This window comes from Carcharhinus amblyrhynchos, unplaced genomic scaffold, assembly GCF_965287045.1.
Source record: "Carcharhinus amblyrhynchos unplaced genomic scaffold, sCarAmb.v2.hapA scaffold_45, whole genome shotgun sequence".
In the NCBI taxonomy this organism is placed as follows: Eukaryota; Metazoa; Chordata; class Chondrichthyes; order Carcharhiniformes; family Carcharhinidae; genus Carcharhinus; species Carcharhinus amblyrhynchos.
The window spans coordinates 2,840,218-2,862,432 of NW_027649786.1; the positions used below are offsets into that span (position 1 = coordinate 2,840,218).

Below are 22,215 nucleotides of genomic sequence, written 5' to 3' on the forward strand. Positions count from 1 at the left end.
GCTGATCTGTCGTGGCTCAGTTCCACATTCCCGCCCTCTCCCCATAACCCTTAATCCCCTCTCTTATCAAGAACCCATCAACCCGCTTCTTAAAAATATTTAGCGAGGCAGCCTCCACCACTTCAACGGGCAGAGAATTCCAGAGATTCACCACCCTTTGAGTGAAGAAGTTCCTCCTCAACTCCGTTCTAAACCGCCTCCCCTTTATCTTGAGGCTGTGCCCCCTAGTCCTACTGTCTTTTTTGAGCGGGAAGAGTCTCTCCACCTCTATCCTATCCATCCCATTCATCATCTTATACGTCTCAATGAGATCTCCCCTCATTCTTCTAAACTCTAACGAGTACAAGCCTAGTTTATTCAGCCTCTCCTCATAGCTCAACCCCCTCAACTCCGGTATCAGCCTAGTAAACCTCCTCTGCACTCCCTCCAAGGCCAAAATATCCTTGCGCAGGTGCGGCGCCCAAAACTGCACACAGTACTCCAGCTGCGGCCTCACCAATGCCCTATACAGCTGCAGCAAGACCTCCCTACTTTTATATTCAATCCCCCTCGCTATGAAGGCCAGCATCCCATTCGCCTTCCTGACCACCTGCTGCACCTGCAAGCTGGGTTTTTGCGACTCATGCACAAGGACCCCGAGGTCCCTCTGCACTGTCGCCTGCTGCAGTTTTTCGCCACGTAAGTAATAGTCCTTCCTACCATTCTTCCTACCAAAGTGGACCACCTCACACTTGCCAACATTAAATTCCATTTGCCATTTCCTGGCCCATTCGCCCAGCCTATCTAGATCCTTCTGCAGACTCTCCACACCCTCCGCACAATTTGCCTTTCCCCCAATCTTGGTGTCATCAGCAAATTTCGACACCCTGCACTCGGTTCCCTCCTCCAGATCATCTATATAAATGATGCAAAAGTCTGAGAACATGTAGCAACCGACTCAAGAACAGTTTCTTCCCTGCTGCTATCAGACTTTTGAATGGACCTACCTCCCATTAAGTTGATCTTTCTCTACACCCTCGCTATGACTGTAACACTACATTCTGCACCCTCTCCTTTCCTTCTCCCCATGTAGTCTATGTACGGTACTTTTCATTGTACACCAATACATGTGACAAATCAAATTTTAAAAAAGTCTCCCTCGCGCTCGCTCTCTGTGGCCGTCTCTCTCCCTCGTGCTCGCCCGCTGTCTCTGGCTGTGTCTCGCTCGCTGTCTCTGGCCGTGTCTCGCCCGCATCTTTGCGGAGAAAGCCATGCAGCTGTTCCCATGTCAGTCTCCCAGCTTCAACAAAGACTTTACCTTTTTGCAGGTAAAGGAGACAGTTTCATTGTTTGCTTGCTTTCAGTAACACGCGTGAGCAAAAATGTATCTCAGCTACATTGGTCACTGAAGTTAATAGCTTCAGAAAGAAATATCAAGAGAGGAGGGGCTCAGTTCAAAGTCTTCTGCTGATCAAAACAAGGACCTGAATTTATATAGCACCTGTCAGAACCTCCAAACATCCCATAGCGTTTCGCAGCACTCCCTGCATTGTCTGGAGTGGGACTTGAGGGCAGTGGAGAGTGCTAGCAAGCAGTTTGTACGGAATCACATCCCCTCTCCCCATCACCCTGTTAGGCTCACTAACAGCCGCTGCATCACCTTTACTGAGTTTCCTCCTCTGTGTAACTGAGCTGTTCACACATCAGCAGAAGCAACAAGTGAGGGTGTAAAGACAGTTAAACTGAGAACGACCCAGGTCAGTGAGTGGAAGAAGGCAGAAGTGGAAAACTGAGAATGGAAAGGAGGAAAGTGGTTCAGCTAGTTCTCAGGTTCAGTAATTTCCTTGGCTCTGTGTGTGTGTGGCGTCTCCATCAAGTCTTAGGATCTTTCACTTACACTGCCTCGGATCCGAGGATCAGCAACACCATCATACCTGGGTTGATGGACAGTCACCAGATCCAGCTTGTCCTAATTGTCTTTCTCTGCCAGGCCAACTCCTCTTACTGTCCAGCCTCTCCCTGGATAATCCCAAATTCCTCGATGACCAATAGGCTGGCCCACATACTACTTTTTACCGGACATTTCCCTGCTTACACCCTGTGCCCTGTGAAAGGAGATTTACTCAGTTTGATTTATTATTGTCACATGTATCGGTATACAATGAAAAGTATTGTTTCTTCCACACTATACAGACAAAGCATACCATTCATAGAGTACATAGGGGAGAAGGAAAGGATTGATCTTTTAACAGTGATTGTCACCTTCCCTCCAGCCACCTCCGGTTCCCTGTCCCTCTCCCAGTCCCTTACTCATTCTTGACCTGGTCCCTTATCATTAGTGAAGTTCTTGCCCTGGTTCTCGTTGTCTCCAGTGGATTCCACCTCTCCTTCTACAGCCTGTCCATCCATTCCCTGATCGCTCCATTTCATTCTCCCACTGCTGATTGATATTCCTCTGCAGTCTCTTCCAAAACCCTGAGCTCCTCTCCACCTGTTCTCTTAGCTTCTTTCCTCACCAGTGGCTAGCGCTGCTGCCTCACGGTATCAGAGATGCGGGTTCGATTCTGGCCTCGGGTGACTGTCTGTGTGGAGGCTGCATAGAAACTAGAAGCAGGAGGAGGCCATTCAGCCCCTCGAGCCTGCTCTGCCATTCATTCTGATCGTGGCTGATCATCAAATTCAATATCCTGATTTCCTCTCCTTCTCCCCCATATCCCTTGATCACTTTATCCCCAAGAACTATATCTAATTTCTTCTTGAAATCACACAATGTTTTGGTCTCAACTACTTCCTATGAATTCCACACGTTCACCATCCTCTGGGTGAAGAAATTTCTCCGCACCTCAGTCCTAAAAGGTTTACCCCTTATCCTCAAACTATGACCCGTAGTTCCGGACTCCCCCGCCCCTGGGGGGACATTCTTTTTGAATTTACCCTGTCTAACCCTGTTAGAATTTTAGGAGATCACCTCTCACTGTAGACAATGGGAGAGAAACCTCCAGCACAGACAAGTCAAGAGCAGACAAGTGCTCTGCCTGGTGTTGAGGAGGTTTCACCAGCCAGGCGTGAAACAGCAGACTAAGGGTTTCCCAGTTCCTGAGAGATTTTCAAATGGCTATTGCTGTATCTGTGTAACGACCTTTTGTGATTCATGCACTAGGACTCCCAGATCCCTCTGCATCTCAGAGCTGTGCAATCTTTCACCATTTAGATAATATGCTTCTTTTCACCTGGTAGAATTTAAATCCAATTAATAAAATCCAAAATTGAAAGCTTGTCTCAGTAATGATGACCATGAAACTGTCATCGATTGTTGTAAAAACCCATCTGGTTCACTAATGTCCTTTAGGGAAGGAAATCTTACCCAGTGTGGCCTTTGTGTGACTCCAGACCCACAGCAATGTGGTTGGCTCTTAACTACCCTCTAAAATGGCTGAATAAGAACATAAGAAATAGGAGCAGGAGTAGGCCAACTAGCCCTTCGAGCCTGCCCTGCCATTCAATAAGATCATGGCTGATCTGTCGTGGCTCAGTTCCACATTCCAGCCCTCTCCCCATAACCCTTAATCCCCTCTCTTATCACACTCAGTTCAAGATCAATTAAAGAATTTTATCTTTGCACACATTATATACTCTGCTGGATTTTTGCCCACTCATTTAACCCACCATGTCCTTTTGTAGCCTCCTTATGTCCTCTTCACTGAACTGGATTAGCTGTGATTACTCCTCTGGAATGGTACCTGAACCCACAGCTTTCTGGTTCAGGAATAAGCATGATATCCACTCGTCCATAGCTGGTACCTCCTGAACTTGGAGAGAAAGTTTACGGTGGGCAATGGAATCGCTAACCTCCACTGTACTGGAAGAGTTTCACTTGTGTCGTTCGTAACTGAGGTGACTTGGCCTGTGGACCAAATCTGATCGCACCTAAGGGTAGCACGGTGGCACAGTGGTTAGCACTGCTGTTCTACAGCGCCAGGGACCCGGGTTCAATTCCCGACCTGGGTCACTGTCTGTGTGGAGTCTGCATGTTCTCCCTGTGTCTCCGTGGGTTTCCTCTGGGTGCTCTGATTTCCTCCCATAGTCCAAAAGACGTGCTGGTTAGGGTGCATTGGCCATGCTAATTTCTGCCTTGGTGTACCCGAACAGGCACTGGAGTGTGGCGACTAGGGGATTTTCACAGTGCAGTGTTAATGTAAGCCTACTTGTGGCACTAATAAATAAACTTTAAACCTCTGCTCTGTTCTCCTGTAGGTAAGAATGCGACAGTGGACAACACAGAGGAGGAGGCGACACAGCTCTACATCTCTCAGTCTCCGACATTTGACAAGGACTCTTGTAAAAGTAAGATTCGGTCAAATGGACCCATAGTGAAGCTTATGACTTGGAGCTGGAGCGTGCTATCACTGGGCAGGAATGTGGGTTTGAGGTCACAACCAGATCAACCTGTTTTTATTCTTTTGTGGGACATGGGCGTCACTGGCTGGCCAGCATTTATTGCCCATCCCTTATTGCTGGAGGGCAGTTGAGAGATAACCACATTGCTGTGGCTCTGGAGTTGCATGTGGGCCAGACCGGGTAAGGACAGCAGATTTCCTTCCCTAAAGAGCATTAGAGAACCAGGTTGGTTTTTACAACAATCGACCAATGGCTTCATGGTCATCGGTAGATTAGATGAATTCCTGATTTTTATGGAATTCAAATTCCAGTAGCTGCCGTGGTGGGATTCGAACCCGGGCCCCCAGAACGTTGGCTGAATTTCTGGATGAATGGCTTTTATACCATTAGACCATCGCCTCCTTCCTGTGTTCTTTATTGAATGGTGGAGCAGGATTGAGGGGCTGAATGGCCAACAACATGTACATATGTTTGGAGTGTCAGAACTGGGCCCCGATGCTGATATCTCAGATTACTCACGGAGGGTTTGTGTAGGATCCCAGTCGCGCGGGAATGCAATGAAATGAAGGGACAAAATCTAGTTTCCTTCAGAAACTATAAATGTTTAATTCAGCATCAAATTGGAGACTTAGGAACATAATAGACAAGTGTAATGTAAATGGAAACATCCCTGCACACTGTTTACAACACAGTAACAGGTTTTACATTGAGTACTGTTCAAATCTGGCACCCTCCCTGTTACCCCAGTGCCTTACCCCTCTCTATCTGGGAAATGGTGGTGCAGCGGTATCGCAACTCGCCATTAACCCAGGCTGATGGGGACACGGGTTCAGATCCCACCACAGCAGCTGGTGGAATTTAAATTTGATGAATAAAATCTGGAATTGATAGCTAAGCTCCGTAACGGTGACTGTGAAATTGTCATTAAAAACCCATCTTGTTCACTAATGTCCCCTTTAGGGAGGGAAGTCTGCCATCCTCACCCCGTCTGGTTCTCAAACCCTCCGTCAGTAATCTGAGGTATCTGCATCGGGGCCCAGTTCTGACACTCCAAACACATGAACATGTTGTTGGCCATTCTGCCCCTCAATCCTGCTCCACCATTCAATAAAGAACATGGGAAGGAGGCAATGGTCTAATGGTATAAAAGCCATTCATCCAGAAACTCAGCTAATGTTCTGGGGACCTGGGTTCGAATCCCACCACGGCAGCTAGTGGAATTTGGATTGGAAAAAAATCAGGAAATCTGTCGTCTGATGATATTGAAAGTTGTCTATAACTGCTGAGTGAAGCCTGTAGACTCTGCAAATTTTGGAAGATTCACGCGCCTATTCTGTTTTCCCACAGCTAACGCCACGATAGCGAACAACACGGAGGAAGAGGCCACACAACTCTTCACCTTCCAGTCTCCAACGTTCGGCAAGGACCCTTCTATCAGTAAGATTCAGACATGTGCCCCTGAGCTGTGAGACATTCCCCTGTTGGGACATGTCTTTTGCTCAGGGAGAGTTGTTTGGGTGTGTTTGCAGTGAGGGTTCTGCCCTGCACAGGAATGAAATGAACTGATTGTAGTGCACAATCCACTTGTTCCCTGGGTGTAGGCTTCAGATCGTGGATTCTGTAATTCACACCAAACCAGTGGTTTGAGACAAGTGTCCTGAAGATTGATGCCCGTACTCCTACTGTTCTTCATCTCATCTTGTCAAAATGTCCCTGTATCATTTCACCCTTGAATACATACCAAGCAGGGGTCAAACTTTTTTTTTTACCCGAAGGCCGCATTATGATTTACATGGCCCTGTCTCACTCTCTTGCCGCGTCTACGCTGGCCCGTGCTCGCACCTCCCCTCCCCCCTCCTCCCCGCCCACCTTCCTGTCCAGATCTGAGCTTCGTCTCACGCTGATCCTGTGCTAAGTGTTGCTCGTTAATCATCACTGTTCTTTCTGAGCTCCACTACGCATTTAAGTTAAAATCCAGTTCTCTTTTAGAAAACCACCCCTCCAGGGACGCTCCCTGCTTTGCTTTTGTGTATCTTCCCTAGCCCTCGCTAGCTGGCTGTTACTTCTGGCTATTTGTGCGTTACCTCCCCTGTATCTTTGCCTCATTATCTCCCGTTGGCCATCAGTGGCAGAGCTCTCTGTCTATCCCAGTTTCTTTGGAACCCCCCCAGCCTGAACCCTCTGCAATCTTTCTGCCTCTTGAATTCTCCTTAAGGCTTGCCATTTCTCTCCATGCCCACAGTGTGTTCTACTTTATCACAGTGACAACTCTTCAAAAGTAGCCGTGAAGCCCTTTGGGAATGTTGTGAGGAAGTGAAAAGTGCTGTGTTCATGTAGATTCTTTCTGTTTCTCCATGGTGAGGCACCTTTGACCAGTCCTTGTGTTAAAAAGGTCATAGAGGTTTACAGCATGGAAACAGGTCCTTCAGCCCAACTTGTCCATGCTGCCTTTTTTTTTAAACCCCTAAGCTAAACCCAATTGCCCATATTTGGCCCATATCCCTCTATACCCATCGTACCTATATAACTATCTAAATGCTTTTTAAAAGACAGAATTGTACCTGCCTCGACTGTTACCTCTGGCAGCTTGTTCCAGACACTCACCACCCTCCGTATGAAAAAACTGCCCCTCTGGACACTTTTGTATCTCTCCCCTCTCACCTTAAACCTATGTCCTCTAGCTTTGGACTCCTCTAACTTTGGGAAAAGATATTGACTATCTAGCTGATCTGTGCCCCTCATTATTTTACAGACCTCTATAAGGTCACCCCTCAGCCTCCTACGCTCCAGAGAAAGAAGTCCCAGTCTATCCAGCCTCTCTCATAACTCAATCCATCAAGTCCCGGTAGCATCCTGGTAAATCTTTTCTACACTCTTTCTAGTTTAATAATATCCTTTATATAATAGGGTGACCAGAACTGTACACAGTATTCCAAGTGTGGCCTTACCAATGTCTTGTACAACTTCAACAAGACGTCCCAACTCCTGTATTCAATGTTCTGACCGATGAAACCAAGCATGCCGAATGCCTTCTTCACCACTCTGTCCACCTGTGACTCCACTTTCAAGGAGCTATGAACACGTACCCCTAGATCTCTTTGTTCTGTAACTCTTCCCAACGCCTTACCATTAATTAAGTCCTGCTCTGGTTCATACTACCAAAATGCAACACCTTGCATTTGTCTGCCATTCGTCAGCCCACTGTTGCAATTGGAGATAACTTTCTTCACTGTCCACTATGCCACCAATCTTAGTGTCATCTGCAAACTTACTAACCGTGCCTCCTATATTCTCATCCAAATCATTAACATAAATGACAAATAACAGTGGACCCAACACCGATCCCGGAGGCATAATAAGGTGCCATCATTTTTTTTTTTATTCATTCGTGGGACATGGGTGTCACTGGCGGGCCAGCATTTATTGCGCATCCCTAGTTGCCCGAAGGGCAGTTGAGAGTCAACCACATTGCTGTGGCTCTGGACTCACATGTAGGCCAGACCGGGTAAGGACAGCAGATTTTCCTTCCGTAAAGGATATTAGTGAACCAGATGGGTTTTTCTGACAATGGTTTCATGGTCATCAGTAGATTCTTAATTCCTAATTTTTTTATATTGAATTCACGTTTCACCATCTGCTGTGGTGGGATTCGAACCCTGGTCTCCAGAACATTCGCTGAGTTTCTAGATTAGTAATTTAGCGATAAAGCCATTCGGCCATCACCTCCCCATAGCACATTTTTGGACAGCTGAGCTCCCAAGTTTAACACTGAGCTACAGAGACAGTTTGAAAAGCGAGTGTGCATTTTAGCAGGAAATGATTTGACCCAAAGATTGAGTCTGACATCACACTCCCGCTCTGTTCTTCCGTCAGGTCAAGGTGCGGCCGCGAGCAACACCGAGGAAGAGGCTACACAACCAATCACCTTCCAGTCTCCAATATTCGGCAGAAAAACATTCAAAAGTAAGGTTTTGGTGGATCTGTACTGGTGCTGGAGTTTGTGAGTTTGGGCTAGGGGATGCTTTTCTGTATCTGTGCTCAGATACACGTCTCTCATGTTACTCAGGCAAAAGGCGGGGAATTATAGGCCGGCTAGTTTAACGTCTGTGGTAGGTAAAATGTTAGAATCTGTCATTAAGGAGGAAATTGCGAGGCATCTTGAAGGGAATTGCTTGATAGAGCAGACGCAGCACGGTTTCATTAAAGGGAAGTCGTGTCTGACAAATTTACTGGAGTTCTATGAGGATGTGTCTAGGGCGGTGGATAGAGGAGAGCCAGTGGATGTGGTCTTTCTAGATTTTCAGAAGGCGTTTGACAAGGTACCTCACAAGAGGTTATTGCAGAAGGTCAGGGGACATGGAGTTGGGGGTAGGGTGTTAGCGTGGATAGAGGATTGGTTGTCAAATAGGAGGCAGAGAGTGGGGGTCAACGGGTGCTATTCGGATTGGCGGATGGTGACTAGTGGAGTGCCCCAGGGGTCGGTGCTGGGGCCTCAGCTTTTTACCATTTATATAGATGATCTGGAGGAGGGAACCGAGTGTAGAGTGTCGAAATTTGCTGATGACACCAAGATTGGGGGAATGGCAAATTGTGCGGAGGGTGTGGAGAGTCTGCAGAAGGATCTAGATAGGCTGGGCGAATGGGCCAGGAAATGGCAAATGGAATTTAATGTTGGCAAGTGTGAGGTGGTCCACTTTGGTAGGAAAAATGGTAGGAAGGACTATTACTTACGAGGCGAAAAACTGCAGCAGGCAACGGTGCAGAGGGACCTTGGGGTCCTTGTGCATGAGTCGCAAAAACCCAGCTTGCAGGTGCAGCAGGTGGTCAGGAAGGCGAATGGGATGCTGGCCTTCATAGCGAGGGGGATTGAATATAAAAGTAGGGAGGTCTTGCTGCAGCTGTATAGGGCATTGGTGAGGCCGCAACTGGAGTACTGTGTGCATTTTTGGGCGCCGCACCTGCGCAAAGATATTTTGGCCTTGGAGGGAGTGCAGAGGAGGTTTACTAGGCTGATACCGGAGTTGAGGGGGTTGAGCTATGAGGAGAGGCTGAATAAACTGGGCTTGTACTCGTTAGAGTTTAGAAGAATGAGAGGATATCTCATTGAGACGTATAAGATGATGAATGGGATGGATAGGATAGAGGTGGAAAGACTCTTCCCGCTCAAAAAAGACAATAGGACTAGGGGGCACAGCCTCAAGATAAAAGGGGGGTGGTTTAAAACGGAGTTGAGGAGGAACTTCTTCACTCAAAGGGTGGTGAATCTCTGGAATTCTCTGCCCGTTGAAGTGGTGGAGGCTGCCTCGCTAAATATTTTTAAGACGCGGGTTGATGGGTTTTTGATGAGAGAGGGGATTAAGGGTTATGGGGAGAGGGCGGGAAAGTGGAACTGAGCCACGACAGATCAGCCATGATCTTATTGAATGGCGGGGCAGGCTCGAAGGGCTGGATGGCCTACTCCTGCTCCTATTTCTTATGTTCTTATGTTCTCAGACCTCTGCATATTTCTGTGAGATAGGAATGATTATGGGTCAAAATTCCCCTTTCCCACTCGTGGGCTGGAGAGACCAAGGATTAAGATCTTGCCCAGAAAGCATCTCTGGCAGTTCTGTGATTCTCTGTCTTTGCAACACGATAGATGAATGTGGCGTAAATGGAAATAATCTTGTGGATCCTTAGGCGTTTAGGGTTTATTAGCTCCTGTTGGGTATTTGTGTTGTATCTGCAGAATATCCAACACACTCTCCATGAACCGTGTTGCAGTTCTGTGTCTGGTTCAATCTGAAATCACAGTCCACAAGAGCACGAACAGTAGGAACAGCAGTAAGACATTCAGCCCCTCGAGTCTCCTCTGCCATTTCAATACGTCGTGGCTGATCTGATGTGGCCTTAACCGCGTTCCCCCCCACCCCCGGCCTCTCCACCACAACTCTGCCAATCAAACATTTGTGTGACTCATTATATCCACTGCCCTCAGGGGAAGGGAATTCCACAGACAACCAGCTCCCTGTGAGAAGGAATTCCTCCTCATGGGGTGGCATAGCGGTTAGCATTGCTGCCTCACAGCGTTAAGGACCAGGGTTCGATTCCTGGTTTGGGTCATTGTGTGGAGTTTGCACATTCTCCCCATGTCTGCATGGGTTTATTCTGGGAGCTTCGGTTTCCTCTCAGTCTGGTTAGGGTGCATTGGCTGTGCTAAATTCTCCCTCAGTGTATGTGAACAGGTGATGGAGTGTGGCGACTAGGAGATTTTCACAATAACAGCGGTAATTTAAGCCTACTTGTGACACTAATAAATAAACTTTATCTCCATCTTAAATGGGAGACCCATAATTTTTCAATGGGATCCTACAGTCTGAGACTCCACATTCTTTCCACCTCCATGTTGGTGTCCGCTTTGGATTATAAATTCACATAATTCAACTCTCAGTTGGCAGATACTGCTTGGGCACCATACTGCTGTGGTTTGGCATTGCCTTCTCATAGACTGTTAAGAGTTTTGCAGCACACAGAGAGGCCATTTGGCCTATCGTATCTGTTCTGGCCATCAAGAGTCTATCTATTCCAATCCCATTTTCCAGCACTTAGTCCGTAACCTTGTATGCTATGCCATTCCCATACTCCTGAATGTTGTAAGGATTCCCGCCTCTCCCACCCTATCAGGCAGGGACAAAGCACGTTGGGTGGTGGCCCGTTAAAGAGGGGGAACTGCCCAGAACAAGAACACAGCATAAATGAAACTTCAAACATCAAACTGAAAGGTGATGAAAGAGGCCTCTTTAGTGCTGGTGGAGACCGCATCCTCCCTTTCCAGGGAGCCCTGGCCGTGATTGTTGCCACGGTAGAAGGGTCAACAGGTCAGGTCACCCTCTTGATGGCCAGGACCTGGAGCAGGTTCATAAGGGGGTCCTTCCCCCTGCCTGCACTGGGTGCCCATAGATCAGAAGCATTGGGCTGAAATGCAAACAAAACGGTAACTCTGTACCCCCTCGTCAGGCCTTGGTAGTGCACGGAGGAGTTTGAATGTATATTTGTAAATATATCAGCTTTCGTGGCCACCTCCAAAGGGTGCCCTGATTAAAGCAAAAATAACCTTCCTCCCACTCCATCTTGGAGGTCTTGGGGTCCCTCCCCCACCCTACCAGACACTCATTACTGGCATCTCCCTCTTTCCCCATCATCACCGCCATCTACCTCCCACCCCCACCCCCCTCCAATCATCCATGGCCTCTCCCTATTTCCTCCCTCCCCCTCAGTCATCGCCAGTGTGTGTTCTCCACACCCCCACCCCACCCCTCCCCTGGATCATTGCTAACATTTCCTCCCCATTTCAGTGCACACTTTTTTTTTTAACCCAACCCCCCCACCTCAATCCACACCTTTCACCCACACATACATGAGCCTCCCCTAATGAGGCTTCCAAAAGGATCTGCCCTGGCAGTGCCTGGGCAATGTCTCTCTCTCTCTCTCTCTCTGATGGCGAACGCGGGCTGAAAATCATCCTCAGTGTTTTTTCATTGAACAAACTCCTGTTTGTCTGGTGGCCGGTGACACCTTTTGTTCCAGCTCGAAGCTTGATGGGATTCTTATGCAGCGGTGCCACCAGGAGGCCGTTCAAAGCAACCGTCTTTTTCTCCTCTTCTTGTATTAGTTTGGAAAGAATAAAAGCAAAACAAAGATTTTCATTGGAAAAGCTTTTCCCTCAGCCACCGAATGTCTCAAAACTCCATGTGGGAAAGAGAGGCACATTGCTGAAGGTTTTTCATCCTGCTGTCACCAGGACAAAGACTAGAATACCAAATTTCAAAGGATCGGTTGATACTGCAGGAGAAAAGGGAGCTGATTGGGTGGTCGGCAGGTTGACTCTGCTTGGTCATGGAGAAAGCAGCGGTGGATGTTGTTCTGATCCTGGGAAGTTTGATATTCTTGCATTTGTCCCTGACTGGATGAAGAGCTTTGGAAATGTGTTCCACTTTTCAACCACATGGCTCTTTTTCTGCTGGCACAAACACAATGGGCAGAGTGGTACACACACACAGCTGAGAGAGAAGATTGGGATAGTGCGTCGTCTCTTTACTGCATCGTGCAGTATGTTCCAAACACGGAATATTCTTCGTCAGTATTGATCTCTGCTGAGGAAGCGATCGGAAGATGTGGGGTTGTCCATGGGCTGAGAAGGAGGAGGGGGTTGGTCTGCGGGCTGGGAAGCGGGGGGTGGGGGTTGGTCTGCGGGCTGGGAAGCGGGGGGTGGGGGTTGGTCTGCGGGCTGGGAAGCGGGGGGTGGGGGTTGGTCCGCGGGTTGGGAAGGGGGAGGGGGTGGGGGAGGGGTTTGGCCCATGGGCTGGGAAGGGGGAGGGGGTGGGGGAGGGGGTTGGTCCGCGGGTTGGGAAGGGGGGGGGTGGGGGTTGGTCTGCGGGCTGGGAAGCGGGGGGTGGGGGTTGGTCCGCGGGTTGGGAAGGGGGAGGGGGTGGGGGTTGGTCCGCGGGCTGGGAAGGGAGAAGGAAGGAATTTGTATTTCTCTTGCGCCTCTCTTGCAACTGGAAGCTCTTGCTTTCTGCTGTTTTCAAAGCTACCTTTATTTAATCCAGTGTCTTGGATGTGAAACTCTGACAGGGTTTGTGTTGATTCAGACAGAAGACCCACGTTGTTCTGTTTCACAAGGATTCGAGACATTGGCTGGTTATTGTCTGAGGAAAGCTCAGTCTGTTTCTCGGTGTTAAGTTTCCTGTTTTTGTGCTGAAGGTTTTGGTTTACTGGGTCCCAGGTCTGGGGAGAATAATGATAAAAGCTGATATTCTTCCACACAACACCTTGTGAACTCTCTTCCTTTTCCAGAACCATTTACTTCTGGTTTTGATCACAGGGGTTGACTTGGAAATGCTGTGGGTAAGCAAGAGAACTGGCGCTAACCTGTGTGGAACAGTAATGAGGCACAGGGCAGGCTGGGCTCAATGTCATACTGAGTGAGTTCAAGTCTACACTTTTCATGTAGTGAGCTTCAACTCCTGGTTATGTTTCATTTGGGACACGGGTGTTGCTGGCTGGACAAGCATTTGTTGCCTATTCCTAATGGAACTGAGTGTCTCGCTCAGCTGTTACAGAGGGCAGTAAGGGTCGACCACATTGCTGTGGGTCTGGAGTCACATGTAGGCCAGACTGGGTAAAGACAGCAGATTTCCTTCCCTAAAGGATATTAGTGAACCAGATGGGTTTTTACAACAATTAAAATAGAATCCCTACAGTACAGAAGGAGGCCATTCAGCCCATCGAGTCTGCACCGACCACAATCCCACCCAGACCTTATTCCCATAACCCCACGCATTTACCTAGCTAATCCCCCTGACATTAAGGCTCAATTTTAGCATGGCCTAACCTGCACGTCTTTGGACTGTGGGAGGAAACCGGAGCACCTGGAGGAAACCCACGCAGACATGGGGAGAATGTGCAATCTCCACACAGACTGTCACCCAAGGCCGGAATCGAACCTGGGCCCCTGACACTGTGAGGCAGCAATGCTAACCGCTATGCCACCGTACCGCCCACAGTTCTGGCAGCTCTGTGGCTGTTGGAAGATCAGTACTCTCTCCTCTCTGCGTAGGTTGTCTGGCAGACTCCTGCCGGCCTTTGGTGGTCTGGTCTTGCAGTGTTGGCACCAAGCGATCGGCAGTGGGTGAGGTGGGTGCGGTAGTTTCACGGTCACCATTACTGAGGTCAGCTTTTCCAGATTTAATCAACTGAATTTAAGTTTCTCCTCAGCTGTTGTGGTGAATCCATTTCCCCTGAGTGTTAGCCTGGGCCTCTGGAGGACAGGTCCAGACACATTGTTGCTAGGCCAGTTACTTCTGTGTTCATTCATTGGATGTGTCGCTGGCAAAGCCAACGTTTGATGCCCATCTCTAATTATAGAATCCCCACAATGCAGAAAAAGGCCCATCGAGTATGCACTGTCTCTGACAGAGTATGTTGCCCAAACCCCCTCTCCTGCCCTATCCCTGTAATTTCAAACCCTGCTAATCCCTCTAACCTTTAGAGTGTGGGAGGAAACCAGAGCACCTGGAGGAAACCCATGCAGACACGGGGAGAACGTACAAACTCCAGACACAGTCATCCGGGAATTGAAGTGGGGTCACTGTGAGGCAGCAGTGCTAACCCGTGCCACTGGGGAAGGAAATTGGCTGCCCTTTACCTGGTCTGGCCAACGTGACCCGCAGCAGTGTGGTTGACTCTTAACTACCCTTTAAAATGGCCCAGCCGGCCAGGTTTGGACACCTAAGGGGTAATTTAACATGGCCAATCGCCTAACCTTGACCTTGCCAACCATACCCACATCCTCTTGAGTTTGTAGAAATACTGGTTCTGAATCTATGGAGTAGGAGCCCAGGTGATTGAACTGTGAGACAAGCACCCATTTTCGAAGGGATGACATAGTTACTCTGTTCCTGTGCAGGTAACGGTGCAGCAGTGAATGAGGTGTACACGGCTGGAACCTCCACCCCGAGACCCGTGCCTCAGCAACAGGATTGCCAGGAGGCCAGCGAGGATCAGCCTTCGGAGGTGAATCAGGAAGAGCAGTGGACGGACCAGGAAACCCAGCCCTTCTGCCTCGGGAGGTGGGCCAATGAGTCGGAGTGCGTTGGGGAATCGGGAGCTGAAGATACTGTGGTGATCTCGCCCACTGCTGATCGTCCGGTGCCCACATTGCAAGACCAGCCTGACAGCTCGCCAAAGGCCAGCGGGAGTCTGCCAGGCAACCTTCCCAAAGAAGAGAGGGATACGGATCCTCTGGCAGCGACAGAGCAGCCGGAGACTCCGCAGGTTGGAGAGGGAGGCTGCAGCTGGCAAGTGCGTGAGGGAATCAGCCCCTCGGACGCATCTGAACAGCAGACAGCGGAGGACGGTGAGAAGGTGGTGAACGGAGAGACTTCCGGAGGCACTGTGGGGTCACAGGAAACTGGAGATTCAGCACCTGTGGGTGTAGGGAATGTGTCCGCTCTCGACACACAGGAATGCAGCCACAGTGTAGGGGGAATAGCCAGCCAGCCCGATACAGAGGACCGTAACCAGGATGTAGGGGGCACAGTTAGTCCAGACACACAGGAATGCAGTCAGGGCGTAGGAGGCACAGCTACTCCCGATACGGAGGTCTCTGATCCAGCTCCGGCTCTGATCAGCGATAGGAGACCCAGCGTCACAGAGACAGAGGATGCAGCTATCCCCAGAGACCGAAGCCAGCAGCAGAAGGCGAGATCTGTGGGAGCCAGCGGCGCCCGAGGGCATCAGCACCGAAAAGCCTCGGAGCCGAGCACCGAGGTCACAGACACGCCAGCAGCCAATCCTCGGAGAGGCCGGGGGAAGCCGAAATCCATCTCTGTGTCCACCACGGACGAGGAGCCAGGCCGGGGGCCAGAGGAGGGGGAAAGCCCCCCGGCTCTCCGTATCGGAGGCCGCAGAGCCAAACAGAGATCCGTGGCTGCCCCCAAAAGTCAGGCTAAGGTTGCAGAGGATACTCCCAAAACCAATGGTTCATCAGAGCAGCAGCCAGCGGGCAGAGGTCGGGGCAGGAGGAGATCTGTGGCTGCCCCAGCAGGGCAGGCTGAGAGCGAGGAGGATCTTACCAAGACGGATGGTTCGGCAGAGCAGCGTCCAGTGGGCAGAGGCAGAGCTCGGGGCAGGAGGAGATCTGTGGCTGCCCCAGCAGGACAGGCTGAGAGCGAGGAGGATCTTTCCAAGACGGATGGTTCGGCAGAGCAGCGTCCAGTGGGCAGAGGCAGAGGTCGGGGCAGGAGGAGGTCAGTGGCTGTCCCAGCAGGGCAGGCTGAGAGTGCGGGAGCGGCTCCTGAAATCGATGGTCCATCAGAGCAGAGTCCTGTGGGCAGAAGCCAGGGCAGGAGGAGGACAGTAGCTGCCCCAACAGAACAGACTGAGAGCGCGGGCAAGGCGCCCCAAACCGATGGTTCATCACCACAATGTCCAGCGGGCAGAGGCAAAGGTCGGGGCAGGAGGAGGTCAGTGGCTGCCCCAGCAGGGCAGGACCCGAGTGTGGAAGCGGCTCATAGCGATGGTGCATCACCTCAAGGCCCAGCCGGCAGAGGCAGGAGGAGATCAGTAGCTGCCCCAGCAGGGCAGGACCCGAGTGTGGAAGCGGCCCATAGCGATGGTGCATCACCTCAAGGCCCAGCCGGCAGAGGCAGGAGGAGGTCAGTGGCTGCTCCAGCAGGGCAGGACCCGAGTGTGGAAGAGGCCCATAGCGATGGTGCATCACCTCGAGGCCCAGCCGGCAGAGGCAGGAGGAAGCAGGTCAGTGAGTATTTGCAGCACACACAAGGCCGATTGGTGATGCTGAGACTTATGGGGGGATGCTGGGCAGAGTAAATGGGAAGAAACTGTTCTTGCTCGTAAAAGGATCGAGAATAAGAGGGACAAAGATCTAAAGTTATTCGCATAAGAAGCAAATGTGATGTGAGAGAAACCTATTTCACACAGCGAGTGGTTAGGATCTGGAATGTACTGTCTGAGAGTGTGGTGGAGACAGATTCGCACAGCGAGTGGTTAGGATCTGGAATGTACTGTCTGAGAGTGTGGTGGAGACAGATTCACTCGAGGTTTTGAGGGGGGCATCAGATGATTATTTGAATAGAAACAATGTGCAGGTATATGGGGGGGAGGCAGGGGGATGGCACTAAATCATGATGCTAATTTGGAGAGCTGGTGCAGACATAAAAACATAGAAGACAGGAGCAGCAGGAGGCCATTTGGCCCTTCGAGCCTATTCCACCATTCATTACGATTATGGCTGATTGTCCACCTCAATATCCTCATCCTGCTTCCTCCCATAACCTTTGAACCCATTCGTCCCCAAGTGCTATATCCAGTCACCTCTTCAATACATTCAGTGTTTTGGCATCAACTACTTCCTGTGGGAATGAATTCCACAGGCTCACCACTCTTTGGTGAAGAAATATTTCCTCACCTCTGTCTGAAATGGTCTACCCCGACTGTGACCCCTGGTTCTGGACTCCCCCACCATTGGGAACATCCTCCCTGCATCTACCCTGTCTAGTTCTGTTAGAATTTTATAATTTTCTGAGATTCCCCCTCATTTGTCTGAATTCCAGCGAAAACAATCCTAACCTAAATCAATCTCTCCTCATCCATCAGTCCCACCATCCCCGGAATCAGCCTGGTAAACCTTCACTGCACTCCCTCGAGAGCAAGAACATCCTTCCTCAGAAAAGGAGACCAAAACTGCACACAGTACTCTGTGTAGCCTCACCAAGGCCCTGTATAATTGCAACACATCCCTGCTCCTGTACTCGAAACCTCTCGCAATGAAGACCAACATACCATTCGCCACCTTGAGGAGATTAAGGGTTATGGGGAGAGGGCGGGAATGTGGAACTGAGCAGCGACAGATCATCCATGATCTTATTGAATGGCGGGGCAGGCTCGAAGGGCCAGATGGCCTACTCCTGCTCCTATTTCTTATGTTCTTATGTTCTTTACTGCCTGCTGTACCTCCATGTTCACCTTCAGTGACTGGTGCACAAGGACACCCAGGTCCCTCTGCACACTCCCCTCTCCCAATTTACAGCCATTCAGGTTTTGTGTTTCTGCTTCCAAAGTGAATAACCTCACGTTTATCCAAATTATACTGCATCTGCCATTGATTTGCCCATGATGGCCTCCTTCTGCACCAAACAATTCTGTGGTTCAGCAATGTTCCTGCTCCACTTGACAGCCCAGCGCTTCTTCCTTACTTGATCTATCCGTGTATCCTTCTATTCCTTCCCCCTTGAATACATCCAAACTTCTCGTCTCAACCATTCCTCGTTGGAGCAAGATCTACATTCTTACCAGTGTCTGCCTATAGAAGTTTTTGTTGTATTTATTTGATTTATTAGTGCCTGTCTTACCTTTTCATTATAGCTACAGATCTTCATTTAAACCACAGTGGAAACATCTCCTTTATATCTACCCTCTTAACGATTTCCTTCCCTAAAGGGCATTAGTGAACCAGATGGGTTTTTCTGACAATCAAACAATCTTTGTCCACTCACTACCCTACGTCCCTCTGCTGCCTCCTGCCTCTTGATAAGGCACCCTCCAACCCATCTCTTAGCTCCCATGATTCCATCTAAGTCATTGCTGTAGATCGTAAAGAGTGGAAGCCCCAGCACTGATCCCTCGACACTCCATGAGTTCCAGCCCACCCACAAATGATCCATTTCTCCCTCATCACTGCTTCCTGTTAAGTTGCCTCAAGTTATTTTCTTTAACCTCTTGACCTCACTTTCTCCCCGTTAAGTAAGGCACTCCTGTGAAGCTCTCCCTCTGGTCACTGATTCTCAGTGTTTGATCATTTCTGGCCTGAGGCTCCGAGAGTCATCCAGTGCAGAGAAGGCCCTTCGCCCCATCAAGTCTGCACCGACACAGCGCACCACTTAGTTAATCGTGTGGTCTGCCCCTTGTGGGTGATGATGTGGAGATGCCGGCGTTGGCCTGGGGTAAACACAGTAAGAAGTCTTACTACACCAGGTTAAAGTCCAACAGATTTATTTGAAAGTTAATGCACAAGCTTTTGGAAACGCTGTTCCTTCGCCACACACCTGATAAAGGAACAGCGTTTCCAAAAGCTTGTGGGTTTTCTATCAAATAAACTTATTAGACTTTGACCTGGTGTTGTGAGACTTGACCTTGTGGGTGATGCCATCTCACTGGAAAAGCACAAGAAGGGCAGAGAAAACCGTGATGACCATCTGACATCTTTACCTTTCAAAGTAAACTTGTTAACACGCTCGCTTCCCTCCCTCTCCCTGCTTCTTAGGAACGTTCACAGGAGACAGGATTGGCATCCGGACGTAAGCGACGTGTTCAGGCAGCGAGCCCGTCAGAGGGTGAGAAGGAAAGCAGCTCACCACACGTGAAAACTCGCCGCACAGCCTGCCAACTGTCCATGCGCTCTCCCTCTGCATCTCCACCCAAGGTGAGCTGTGGATCTCTGATTATATTCGCCAGGGTGTTCCTGCTAAGCAGATAGCTGCCAGCGGGAAAGCCTCCTGCTTCGTCACACCAGCAGATCTCACCCGGAGTTTGCTCGTATTGGTGTTGAGGCGATCTCCTTGCCACAGAGAGTCAGTGTTGTACCACGTCTTGTGGAGGGGAGTACAGAGCCTGGCCACGGAATGAATATCAGAGAATGACACTGCTCCGTGAGGCAGCAAGCATCACATTACTGCTATCTACCATTACATGGAGGACTTTTAACATGTTAGTGATAGAGCATAGCCTGAGAGATCACGGGCTGTCCTGTTAATGTACAATCTGATTTATTATTGTCACATGTATTAATATACAGTGAAAAGTATTATTTCTTGTGCGCTATACAAAGCATAGCATACATAGAGAAGGAAAGGAGAGAGTGCAGAGTGTAGTGTTACAATCAAATCGAGGGTGTAGAGAAAGATCAACTTAGTGCGAGGTCGGTCCATTCAGAAGTCTGACAGCAGCAGGGAAGAAGCTGTTCTTGAGTCACTTGGCACGTGACTGCTTAGAAAGGACAGCAGGATTAGAGGGCACAGCCTCAAGATAAGTGGGGGGAGCAGTTTAGATCGGAGTTGAGGAGGAACTTCTTCACTCAAAGGGTGGTGAATCTCTGGAATTCTCTGCCCGTTGAAGTGGTGGAGGCTACCTCGCTGAATATATTTAAGTCACGGGTAGATAGGTTTCTGATAGACAAGGGGATTAAGGGTTATGGGGAGAAAGCGGGAAAGTGGAACTGATCCACTTCAGATCAGCCATAATCTTATTGAATGGCGGGGTAGGCTCGAAAGGCTAGATGGCCTACTCCTGCTCCTATTTCTTATGTTCTTATGTACATGACCTCAGACTTTTGTATCTTTTTCCCCGACGGAAGAAGGTGGAAGAGAGAATGTCCGGGGTGTGTGGGATCCTTGATTATGTTGGCTGCTTTTCTGAGGCAGCGGGAAGAGAGGCTGGTTTGTCTGTTAGACTGGGCTTCATTCATGACCCCTTGTAGTTCGTTGCGGTCTTGGGCAGAGCAGGAGCCCAGACCAAGCTGTGATACAACCAGAAAGAATGCTTTCTATGGGGCATCTGTAAAAGTTGGTGAGAGTCGTAGCTGACATGCCAAATTTCCTTAGTCTTCTGAGAAAGTAGGGGCGTTGGTGGGGCTTTCTTAACGATAGCATCGGAATGGGGGGGACCAGGACAGGTTGTTGGTGACCTGGACACCTAAAAACTTGAAGCTCTCGACCCTTTCTACTTCATCCCCGTTGATGCAGGCAATGGTGCAGTATTTAATGTGTTACTGAGTGTAGCTGGAAGGTATTTGAACCCCTTACTGCCCTGACTAATAGCATCTAATCCCCTCTTCTCTCCCCCCACCTCTCTTTCCATCACTCCGCCTGCCATCTCAACCTCTCTGCTCTCTCTGTCCCTTCCCCCTGCGCCACCCCAACCCCTCTCCCTTTCTCCTCCCTCTCGCTGTCTCGTTCTCTCAGGTCATGTTCACCGGTCTGGTTGATGAGGACGGGGTGAAGGTGATTGAACAGCTCGGTGGGGAGGTGGTGGAGTCGGTACACGACAGTACGCACTTGGTCACTGACCGGATTCGCCGTACTGTGAAGTTCCTGTGTGCCGTTGCCAGAGGGATTCCCGTGGTAACCCCGGAGTGGCTGAAGAAGGTGAGTCTGGCTTTCGTTTGGATCCTTGTGTTGGTAAAGGTGAGTCAGGTGCTGTCCGACCTGAAATCATAAAGCCAGTGCCCGTCAGCGTGGATTGGCAAACGAATGTCGCTCCCTCGTTCAGCACCAACCCGTTCCCAGGAGATCCCAGAATGATGCTGTGGGTCACTGGGTATCTCTGCAAGAAAAGCTGCCAGGATCCCCAAGGCTGGAGAACACAATCCAAGCAACTACTGCTGTGCAGTGCCGAGGGAGCGCTGCGCTGTCAGAGGGTCATTGCTGAGGGAGTGCCACGCTGTCAGAGGGTCAGTGCTGAGGGAGTGCCGCACTGTCAGAGGGTCAGTGCTGAGGGAGTGCCACACTGTCAGAGGGTCAGTGCTGAGGGAGTGCCGCACTGTCAGAGGGTCAGTACTGAGGGAGCGCCGCACTGTCAGAGGGTCAGTGCTGAGGGAGCGCCGCGCTGTCAGAGGGTCAGTGCTGAGGGAGCGCCGCGCTGTCAGAGGGTCGGTGCTGAGGGAGTGCCGCACTGTCAGAGGGTCAGTGCTGAGGGAGTGCCGCACTGTCAGAGGGTCAGTGCTGAGGGAGCGCCGCGCTGTCAGAGGGTCAGTGCTGAGGGAGTGCCGCACTGTCAGAGGGTCAGTGCTGAGGGAGCGCCGCGCTGTCAGAGGGTCGGTGCTGAGGGAGTGCCGCACTGTCAGAGGGTCAGTGCTGAGGGAGTGCCGCACTGTCAGAGGGTCAGTGCTGAGGGAGCGCCGCGCTGTCAGAGGGTCGGTGCTGAGGGAGTGCCGCACTGTCAGAGGGTCAGTGCTGAGGGAGTGCCGCACTGTCAGAGGGTCAGTGCTGAGGGAGCGCCGCGCTGTCAGAGGGTCAGTGCTGAGGGAGTGCCGCACTGTCAGAGGGTCAGTGCTGAGGGAGTGCCGCACTGTCAGAGGGTCAGTGCTGAGGGAGCGCCGCGCTGTCAGAGGGTCAGTACTGAGGGAGCGCCGCACTGTCAGAGGGTCAGTGCTGAGGGAGCGCCGCGCTGTCAGAGGGTCAGTGCTGAGGGAGCGCCGCGCTGTCAGAGGGTCGGTGCTGAGGGAGTGCCGCACTGTCAGAGGGTCGGTGCTGAGGGAGTGCCGCACTGTCAGAGGGTCGG

General features: G+C 50.3%; 1 protein-coding gene across 1 annotated transcript in view; it reads left to right on the top strand.

Annotated features, from left to right (window-relative positions):
• mdc1 (mediator of DNA damage checkpoint 1) overlaps positions 1-22,215 on the top strand; it is a 43,137-nt gene that overhangs the window by 15,906 nt on the left and 5,016 nt on the right. The window contains exons 6-11 of the mRNA XM_080182083.1: positions 4,234-4,323; positions 5,725-5,814; positions 8,251-8,340; positions 14,825-16,674; positions 19,202-19,360; positions 20,898-21,080. Of these exons, the coding sequence (XP_080038209.1) occupies positions 4,234-4,323; positions 5,725-5,814; positions 8,251-8,340; positions 14,825-16,674; positions 19,202-19,360; positions 20,898-21,080 (2,462 nt within the window). The remainder of the gene's footprint in view (positions 1-4,233; positions 4,324-5,724; positions 5,815-8,250; positions 8,341-14,824; positions 16,675-19,201; positions 19,361-20,897; positions 21,081-22,215) is intronic.